At 48.7% G+C, this 10573-nt stretch overlaps 1 protein-coding gene across 1 annotated transcript in view; it reads left to right on the plus strand.

Annotated features, from left to right (window-relative positions):
- The window catches only part of SORBS1 (sorbin and SH3 domain containing 1), a 104333-nt gene extending 99529 nt beyond the window's left edge, over nt 1-4804 (plus strand). The window contains exons 32-35 of the mRNA XM_060240992.1: nt 89-148; nt 1070-1128; nt 3795-3907; nt 4566-4804. Coding sequence (XP_060096975.1) covers nt 89-148; nt 1070-1128; nt 3795-3907; nt 4566-4633 — 300 coding nt within the window. The 3' untranslated portion in view covers nt 4634-4804. The remainder of the gene's footprint in view (nt 1-88; nt 149-1069; nt 1129-3794; nt 3908-4565) is intronic.
- The last annotated feature ends 5769 nt before the right edge of the window (nt 4805-10573 follow it).

Below are 10573 nucleotides of genomic sequence, written 5' to 3' on the forward strand. Positions count from 1 at the left end.
CGCTTTGTTCATTTGGTTTTGAATTTTGACTTGGTGGCACATCTGCTGAACTCTCTCCCCTTGTTATGCGCTTTGGGCGATCACTCAGCCTTCCCATCATTCATTGAGGCCAGGACCGGATCTCACAGAGTCTGAAAAGAGCTATGTGGTAAGATCCCAGTTCCCCTGAGACCTGCCTCCATCACTCGCCTTCCGTGCAGTGGGGGCCCCCTTTGCCTGGGCGAGATGGGGGGAAGGAGGGTGCAAGAGGGATCTTCCTTCGGAGGGGGTCAGTGGGTCTGCTGAAAGTCCCACAGAGGCACCTGAACCAGTAATGGCCGCCACAGCCTTAAGCGATCCTTTTGCCCCCAGGAGGTCAGAGCTTGGCAGCTTCATCCTTCCTTTCTGCCTGCTTCTTGCATTGGAGATGCTCCTTGTGAGACCTGGGAAGTCGCTCTGTGCTGTTGGGGAGGGCAGTGGGAAGGGCCCCCCCTCACACCCCAAACAAGTTTCCAAATAGAAAAAGGAGATGCAGGAATTAAATGTTATCGAGGGAGAGCTTCAGTATTGAGGGGGGGGTGCGGTTTTGGTGGATTGCTGCATGCTGGAGATGTTTACTGAACTGGTGACATTTGTGATTTGGAGGCCCTGGCTACTAACTGCAACCTCTTTTGCTGTCACTTGGTTATACAAAACCTGAAACTAAACAGCAAATTCTTCTGTATCTTGCCTGTTTTTTTCCATGCTTACCGTTTGGATTTCTTCTTCTTCTTCTTCTCCGCTCCACTGCCTGGACTGTGTACCTGGATCTACAACTCTCTTTCCTTACCGGACTTTTGTGCCACGTCTGGATTGTCTCGTCTCTTACTGACTGACTCTTTCCCCCTCCCTCTTCCCCTGTTGACTCTCCTCCGGGTCCCCCCCCCTTGGATGGCTGTGCCTTGCCTTGACCTCCCAGGAAACTGTTTGCAATGAGATCATAAACATTGCTGAAAAGTCTGTTCATTACTGCAGTGCCATTTCTCAGCCTCTGGCCTCTGGCCTCAAGCAGCCATTTAGTGACCAAAAACCATCTCTCATCATTTCTCAGCAACCACAAGCCCTGCCGCTGGGAGCCAGTCCCGACAGGAGCCACCCCCCACAAGACACGTAAGTTGCCTCCATCCCCCTGGTCCTGGAGTCAGGTCTAGAAGCTTGCCGTTGTGGTGCTTTCGATGGATTCTCCTGCTTAATACAGAAGGCATGGGTTCTAGTTTTTGTGGTGTTCCGATTTGCAAGCCTGAGCAGCCCCTCTAGCCCAAGAGGGCCAGAAGCTATGCAGAGGCTGGCAGTGGCCAACCACCTCTGCCCACCTCTTGCCTGGAATGTTGGACTCAGTGGCTTGTTCTTCTGCCTGGATGGCCCAGCAAGGTCAGTCCTGGGTAGCGCTTGGATGGGAGGCCACCAAGGAGATGCAGCGTTGCTGTGCAGAGGCAGGCCAGGGCAGACCACCTCTGGATGTCTCTTGCCTTGACCCAGCGGGCCCAGGCTGGCCCAGTCTCCTCAGAGCTCAGCAAGGTCAGTCCTGGGTAGCGCTTGCCGGGAAGCCCAGGGCTGCTGTGTGGAGGCAGGCCAGGGCAAACCACTGCCTTAGAAACTGTGCAAGTCAGCTGCAACTTGACAGGACACAATTGAAAAGCATTTTAAGTGGGATCTGTTTGCAATGCTTCTCATTTCTGATAGGAAACTCCCTTAGGTGGTTGTGCAGAGGAGCCTGTCTGCCTTCCCATTCGGAAGCATGGGCTTCTTTATAGCCATATGGAGTCTTTTGCTGAGCCCAGCAACAAGCTGTCCATGACACAGCTGTGCCCCTCCTTTTCACTTTGTGCTCTGGTCTCCCAGTTGGCATCTGGCTGCAGCCCAGGGCCACGCAGAGCTCGGAAGGAGAGGCCCCTGCCATGAACAGACAGGACATCTGGGAACCTCTCGGCTCCTCCTGGCCGGTCCCTACTGCTTGCGGGGGGCGGGGGGGGGGTTGTTCTGCCCCTGTTTAACTCCCCCGAGTGGTTCAGATCAGATCAGATTTTATTCATGGCCCATGGCCAGTATATGTAGATGCTACAACAATCACTCAGAAGAATAATAAAACCATAAAATGATTTAAACAATCTAAAATTAAATGCACAGAGTTATAGCTCTAGTAGGACAATTAAGCAAATCAGGTTCCGACATTTCCTTGAGAAACATAGATGGAGCTCAGTTTTATCGCTTGAGTGCAACATTTCTCTATTTTCTTAGTAGTCTCTGTGTTCTCATCAGAATGAAATTTACTAGAGCAATCTCTTCATCAGAGCTTTCAGAACCTTTTGGTAATATTGGAGAAATAGAGGTCAAACAAACTTCATTATATATTAAGCAATGGAGTAGGACATGTAGGACTCTCAAAGTAAGGCTTTCAAAGCTTGAGAGTCATGGAGTAAAAGGACAGGTCCTCTTGTGGATCAAAAACTGGCTGAGTAATAGGAAGCAGAGAGTGAGTATAAATGGGCAGTCTTCGCAGTGGAGGACGGTAAGCAGTGGGGTGCCGCAGGGCTCGGTACTGGGTCCCATGCTCTTTAACTTGTTCATAAATGATTTAGAGTTGGGAGTGAGCAGTGAAGTGGCCAAGTTTGCAGATGACACTAAATTGTTCAGGGTGGTGAGAACCAGAGAGGATTGTGAGGAACTCCAAAGGGATCCGTTGAGGCTGGGTGAGTGGGCGTCAACGTGGCAGATGCGGTTCAGTGTGGCCAAGTGAAAAGTAATGCACATTGGGGCCAAGAATCCCAGCTACAAATACAAGTTGATGAGGTGTGAACTGGCAGAGACTGACCAAGAGAGAGATCTTGGGGTCGTGGTAGATAACTCACTGAAAATGTCAAGACAGTGTGCGATTGCAATAAAAAAGGCCAACACCATGCTGGGAATTATTAGGAAGGGAACTGAAAACAAATCAGCCAGTATCATAATGCCCCTGTATAAATCGATGGTGCGGTCTCATTTGGAGTACTGTGTGCAGTTCTGGTCGCCGCACCTCAAAAAGGATATTATAGCATTGGAGAAAGTCCAGAAAAGGGCAACTAGAATGATTAAAGGGCTGGAACACTTTCCCTATGAAGAAAGGTTGAAATGCTTGGGACTCTTTAGCTTGGAGAAACGTCGACTGCAGGGTGACATGATAGAGGTTTACAAGATAATGCATGGTATGCAGAAAGTAGAGAAAGAAGTACTTTTCTCCCTTTCTCACAATACAAGAACTCGTAGGCATTCGATGAAATTGCTGAGCAGACAGGTTAAAACTGATAAAAGGAAGTACTTCTTCACCCAAAGGGTGATTAACATGTGGAATTCACTGCCACAGGAGGTGGTGGCAGCCACAAGCATAGCCACCTTCAAGAGGGGTTTAGATAAAAATATGGAGCAGAGGTCCATCAATTTTGCCACTGTGTGACGCAGAGTGTTGGAGTGGATGGGCCATTGGCCTGATCTAACATGGCTTTTCTTATGTGTTGTTGTCTCTGTCATGCTGGCATTGCAGGGGCAAATTCTGTATTACATCACTGTAAGTCTGGTGTAGCTCCCTGCAGGTTTTTATGCTGGGCATGCAGTGATCAAATCAACTACCAGGGGGAACAAAAGATGAGCAAAAAAGGGAAGAAAACAGCAGAGAGCAATAGGAGGATATAAGCAATGGAAACGAAAATGCCGGAGAGCCCTCTGTTTGAAGGCATAAGAGGGCTTGTGGCTTTACTGGCATTAATGGTTGCCATCCTCTCTCTCCATCGGTGTCTTTTCAGACTGAGCTACCAGGCGTTGTACAGCTACATCCCTCAAAATGATGATGAGCTGGAATTAAGAGACGGGGATGTCGTAGATGTCATGGAGAAATGTGATGATGGCTGGTTTGTTGGTGAGCAGAGAATAATGACAGACGCTTCTCCCTCCCAGCCCCAGAAGGAGTTCTGGCTGGGCCCTTCCAACATGGGGTGAGGGGGGCAGGATTGCTTGATAGGATCAAGTTCTGCAGGCCCCCGCCATGGAGTGGTTGTAATCAAATAAGTCCTCTGAAGAAAGATTGAAAGAGCTGGGCATGTTTAGCCTGGAGAGGATCACCATCTTCAAGTACTTGAAGGGCTGTCCTATAGAGGATGGTGTGGAATTGTTTTCTGTGGCCCCAGAAGGTAGGACCAGAACCAGTGGGTGGAAATTAAATCAAAAGAGTTTCCAGCTCAACATTAGGGAGAACCTCCTGACCGTTAGAGCGATTCCTCAGTGGAAGAGGCTTCCTCCTTGGGAGGTGGTGGGCTCTCCTTCCTTGGAGGTTTTTAAACAGAGGCCACATGGCCATCTGACAGCAATGAAGATCCTGTGGATTTAGGGGGAGGTGTTTGTGAGTTTCCTGCATTGTGCAGGGGGTTGGACTACATGCCCCTGGAGGTCCCTTCAAACTCTATGATCCTATAAAGTACCAACCAGCCACTGGCCACCTGGGCCAAGGGGATCCCACCTTGGGGACCTCCTCCTGTGGGTCCCTCTTGCTGAGTCTCTTCCTTTGTCTGTCTCCACAGGCACATCCAGGCGAACAAGACAGTTTGGTACTTTCCCAGGCAACTACGTGAAACTGGTGTCCTTATAGAAGCCACAGTTGTTTTCCTCAGGGAAGAGGGAGGGACACGGGTTGGAAATCCAGAGTCGTTTTGGGGAGAGAAGGGATGATTTCTGAATGTAGCAGAGGAGAAGCGCGACGTGGAATGTGGTTCTGTGGTTTGGGACTGGACTGGTGGAAAGCCCTTTGCCACCTTTGGGGCTGGTTTGCTGGGCAGGAGAGAGAAGAGCATTGAGCTGTCGACAGGGCTGCCTTTGTATCTGCTTTAGCCTCCGAGGACTCCTGGGACAAGCAAGCCTTCACATTACGTCTTGCCCTGCACAGCAAAACTGGGGGGGGGGGGGAGGGCAGTGGAAAGGAGGGGCGTGACGTTTTGGATGAGAACAAAATGAGCACAGTGAAGAAGACATTGTGGCCATAGGGATCGCGAGTGCTGTGTGTGTGTGTGCGTGTGTGCGTGAGACGTCAGGGGAGGTGGGGAAGCTGGCCTCTTAACCAGTCGGGTGGCTCTTGGTCTCTTTCTTTGGGTCCCAGCAGCCAGACAAGGGTGCTGCCGTTGCTGTGGCAACCACAAGGCCCTCAGTGACTGGACAGGGAGTGGATCTTGGTTCCAGCTGAGGTTGCTGGGACTGCGAGCGCATGTGGCCCAAAGGGTGACTGTTGGGCACCCCTGCTTTGAGATAGGCAGCACCTTAACATGGAGGTTCTGGAGATCAGTTCTGTATGGAAGCACATCCTGTTAATCCTCCCAGGGATCATCCCTCACTGCACAAACTGGCAGTCGGTCAATGGAGCGGTTCCCCAGATGGGGGATGCGGGGTCACTTTCACAGTCTGGCTGTCCATCCTTTTTTTAAAGCCCAGTTCTTGTGAAAATGTGGAGGTGCCTGATAAAATCTCTGCAGCAGCGGAGGCGGCCTCTTTCCCCTCCACTGCGGCTGCTTCTCTCCTTCCCCTGCCCCTCCTCCTCTCTCTGTTTTCTTCTTCCCTCTCTGATCAGAGATTAATAAGCCACAAAATTAACAAATCTCAGAACTTATTGCATCCTATTATGGAATTTAATCCAAAGGTCCACAGAACCCAGTTAATGATCTTGGTGGTGACAAATGTTTCCTCAACGCTGTGGAGTCCTGTGAGCAAAAATTCTGCTTCATGAGCTCCTGGCATTCTAGTTGTGAGCTCCTGCATAGTTTAGTTTGCTCTGGGGCCATTTTTCCTGAGCAGAGACAAGAATGTGTGAGCCGGAGACTAAAAAATTATAAGCTAGCTCACACTAACTCAGCTTAGAGGGAATTGGGGGGAGGACTTGTTCCCTCATGTTTTAATTAGTCCAGAAGACACAGCTGTGACCTTGAGACAGGAGCTTTGGATGAAAACCGGAGGTGTGGATGTGATCGACAAACAGATCTGTGGTCGTCTGTTGCTGGATAGTATCCAGGCATCCTACAGAATATATGGGGGGCAAGGCTTTTTTTGAGCAGGAACACAGTTCCGGCTGGCTTGGTGTCAGGGGGTGTGGCCTAATATGTAAATGAATTTCTGCTGGGCTTTTCCTACAAAAAGCCCATGTGAAACAATGGTGACATCAGGGGGTGTGGCCTAATATGGAAATGAGTTCCTGCTGGGGGGTATGCATGTTGCCAGCATTTCTCCGCTTCTGGACGGTATGTGGAGGGATGGTGAAGAAACAGATGCGTTCAGGGCAGCCCATGAAAGTGTCCCTGGGCTCTTCTGCCAGAGGTCTGTCCTGCGGGTGGCCTTTCTCTTTGGGGGAACTAAGGCTGGCGCTGTAGAAAAGACTTGCCTGCATTCTGCAGTGTCATCTTGAGTAGGAGTGCTTCTTTATCCTCTCATCCAGAATGCTTCCTGGTGCCAAGTGCATTGAGGCCATGCATGGGACATCCTTTAGGGTTGCCAACCTCCAGGTAGGGTCTGGAGGCCTTCCAGAATTGCAACTGATTTCCAGACTGCAGAGATCGTTTTCCCTGCAGGGAGGTGTCTATTTTGGAGGGTGAATTCTGCGGCATCACATTCCTCATTGAGCTCCCTCCTGTCCCCAGACTCCACCCTCCCGAGGCTCCACCCCCAAAGCTCCAGGACTGTCCCAACCCAGAGCTGGCAACCCTAGACAGCCACCAGGGATAGGGTCTGTTTCCTCTGTGGGCTCTTAGCTGGGCAGGTCGGGGTTGGCAGAATGACCAGAAGGGGCCCACTGGCACTCCATTGCTGCCCCTCTTTTTCATGCACAGAATTCTTGCACTTCGAATCCTGCAGCCTGAGCTACCAGAAGCCAGCCAGCTTCATTCCTCCCGCCCCTGCCCCATTCTTTGTGGCTTTGGAAATCTGCAGACAAAATTTTGCTGCATGGCCCTTGGGGATTTAGTAGCAGCAGTTCTTGAGATGTGGTTTTGGGCTGCCTCCTCAAGTACAAGCAAGCTGGGTTTCTCGAGCGTGTATTTCCTGGCTTCCCAAAGTGAACTTCCTTTTGAAATCAGAACCGAGTGCTGTTTTTTGTAATGTCTTTCTCTAAAAATTTAAGAAAGGGGTTCCATCTGACTCCACCTCCCGACAGTGTCCGCATCACACAAGTTGAGATGGCAATTTTGTCCCAAGCTTTATTTACTAAGTATAAAATACCTATTTTTCTGCAGATGCTTTTATACAGTTTGTTCACAATAACCGCAATTAACTCACTTGTCCGCCTGGTTGCAATACTCTTTTGATACAATGCCCCTGCTCTTGGATTCCTCAAACACAGCAGGTTTTCTCTTTCGCTGACTCCAGAGATCAGCCCAGGAAACCAGTTGTGCTTCAGAAGTATGACTGTAAATATGTATAATTGCCTTTGTACAGACTTACCCATGTACTTAACTTGTATAGAGAAAAAATAATTTAAATTAATTGAAAAGGCAGTAAAGAAGGACTTTTCAATGTTTATTTAAATGAAATAATTATGCCATGTATGTTCACATGAAATATGGGGTTCAGCCCCCCAAATATTTATACCATTGCAGCTACGCCTCAAAAGCAGTCTTTTGTCGGGGTAAAGAGTTGACATTGAAATTGTTTGGGGCACCTACCACAGAGAACTGGCTCCCCTCCGGCCCCGTCAAAATGATTCACACTTGGCCACAATCGGGGTGGATCTGGGTAGGAGATTTTTTAATGGAAGGACATCCTATTTTTTTAAAACTGCTTTTAATTTTACATTCTTATCTGCAGCAATGTTTAAACCTGACACAAAAAGGATAGTACTGGAGAATACTACTAGCCCGTGGCAAAAATGCTTTCACAATACTGGCTGTGTATAACCAGTTCACACGGATGCCATTCTTAGTTAATACATAGGCGTGTTCATACACACACCAACACACACACACAAACATTTACAAAGAAGAAGTCACTCTTGTGTTTGTTTCTTCCTTGCAGTGGATTATTATTTGGCAGTTAATAAATGGAATTATTGAATTATTGAAAGGTGTGTTTCTTGTACAAATAAGTGATAGTCTGAGCTGATGTGACAGTTAGTTGTATCTTTAGCTAGTTTTGATTTGTGGAGCCTCAACCACCTTCATGTGGGGCATGTGAAACCTCACATTTTCCTGCTCACATCTGAGACGACTCCCCCCCCCACCCCCCAAGCAGCTCCAACGCCCCTTATTCTCCAGTTCTCTTCCTGGCCAGGTGGGCGTGTGGCACTGTGCACTGGGGGAGGGGGTCTTTGTTGGATGAGAATTTGGTTATGTGCCACAGTTGGCATGGTTGTCAGAAGGAACTGAGGAGCAGTCAAGCTGTTGCAGAATAATTATCCAGTAGCCCATTAAAGGTCTGAATCACCAGCCAGCTCGTTTTCGGAGACTTCCAAAGGGTCTGCACACACATGACACAGTAAACGGGGCAACGTTGTCTGCTATAGTACAAAGTTGATAAGAGAGCTCTGTGTTGAACCTTGCCCTAGCACGCCAAGCAGGAACTTTCAGCAAATTAATGCTCTAACCCCGGGGGCTCCAACCCCTGGTCCGTGGACCGGTACCAGTCCGTGGCCTGTTTGCAACCGAGCCATGAGTTGTATAATGATTTCATTATATATTACAATATTGGGTTTATATCCTGCCTCCCACTCCAAATTTCAGAGTCTCAGAGCGGCTCACAATCTCCTTTACCTTCCTCTCCCACAGCAGACACCCTGCGAGGTGGGTGGGGCTGAGAGAGCTCTCCTCAGAAGCAGCCCTTTCAAGGACAGCTCTGCCAGAGCTATGACTGACTCAAGGCCATTCCAGTAGCTGCAAGTGGAGGAGTAGGGAATCAAACCCGGTTCTCCCAGATAAGGGTTTGCACTCTTAACCACCATGTCAAACTAATAAAAATAAAGTGCACAATTGTATCATCCCAAAACCATTGCCCCCTCCCACCTGGTCTTTCACAAAACCAGTCCCTGGTGCCAAAAAGGTTGGGGACCAGTGCTCTAAACCGAGGCCATGCCAGCAGGTGCAAGCGGAGGAGTGGGGAATCAAACCCGGTTCTCCCTGATAAGAGTCCGCACACTTAACCACTACACCAAACTGGCTCTCCAAGTGTGTGGGGCAGCAGATCAGCTTCTGGAACATTCGCCCCACCACCACCCGTTTCCTGTTGAAGGTCAAATGGGGCCAAACATCATTGCCATCTTAATTTTCTTTTTGACAAAGTGCCTTTCCCTTACAATCAATGGGGTCTGAGGTGACCATCTGGTTCTTTGGAGTCTGAAGGAATCCCAGGCTTATCGCTGTCATCCATTTTTAGAGTCAAAATGTAATGCCGGGTAGCAGAGATATAAACTTTATAAAACACACAAACACAAAGATTTTAAAAACTTAAAACATAATAAATTAGCACTCAATGGTGCTTTCTTGGTATTTCTCCTGTGTGATCTGGAAGCTCTGGCTCTTTCCTTTTTTCCCCAGGAGACCAGGAGGGGGAGAAGCCTCAACCAATAGAAGAAAGAGAGGCTTGGCTCAGTAGCTTTGTGGTGTGATTGAGAGAGCCTGGCAAAGCAAGCTATTCCTCTTCTCCAAAGGAGGAGTCTCAGCCAATGGAGAAAATAGAGGCTTTTCTCTGAAGCTTCTGTGCAATTGAGCAAGCCTGGCAAAGCAAGCTAAGAGGGAGAAGGAAGCAAGAGAGAGGGAGAAGGAAGCAGATGGCAGCCAGTTCTTTGAGGGCCTGATAGAAGCCCTCCTATTCAGCCCCTGGGCCACATGTTTGACACCTCTGATTGACTAAATGCAGCAAATTAAAATCTAAGATTACTGGGAGGGTGGGGTCCCCCTCCCCGACTGTCATTTTCTCTTCAATACTCGAGGCAAAGATGTATGAAAATGCTTGGTAAAACCTGTCCTCCAGATCCAGATTCTTTCCTGGAAATCCCTCTGTGGGATTTGCATTTTCAGTTTTATACCCTTGTTTCTAACTCACGGTCAAATGAAGTCATACAAACAGCACTTTCCAACATATTTAACCCTGTTCAGGATTGCAAGTAAACCTGCATTGTAGCAAGTCCTAAATCTCATGGACAAAAAAAAAAACTGCAACAGCATTTTGCACAAGATGAGTGTAGCCCTGATTATCTCTTTATTAGGCTATTAATCATCTGCCTTCTCACTGAGACTCAAGGCAAATCACACCTGATTTTATGATTTCAGTTTATATCCCACCCTCCCCAAATGGACTCAGGACGGATTACAGCAAGGTTGAAAACATCAGATAAATTCAATTCGTTAAAGTTCAATTTAAAAGAGCAGAAGTTAAATGTATAACTGCCTGGTTCTAGGTATTGGCACTGAGCCTGGTAAGGAACATCAGAAGGGGCGCATGTGATGGGCGGAGCGTCAGCTTCAGCCAGGGGCAGATGGTGGAAGAGCTCCATTCACAGGCCTTGCGGAACAGCAGTGCCGCGGCAGGAGCCTGTCCCACGAGGCCGAGGTCAGGACAGACA

The sequence above is a fragment of the Heteronotia binoei genome, chromosome 6 (assembly GCF_032191835.1).
Source record: "Heteronotia binoei isolate CCM8104 ecotype False Entrance Well chromosome 6, APGP_CSIRO_Hbin_v1, whole genome shotgun sequence".
Classification (NCBI taxonomy): Eukaryota; Metazoa; Chordata; class Lepidosauria; order Squamata; family Gekkonidae; genus Heteronotia; species Heteronotia binoei.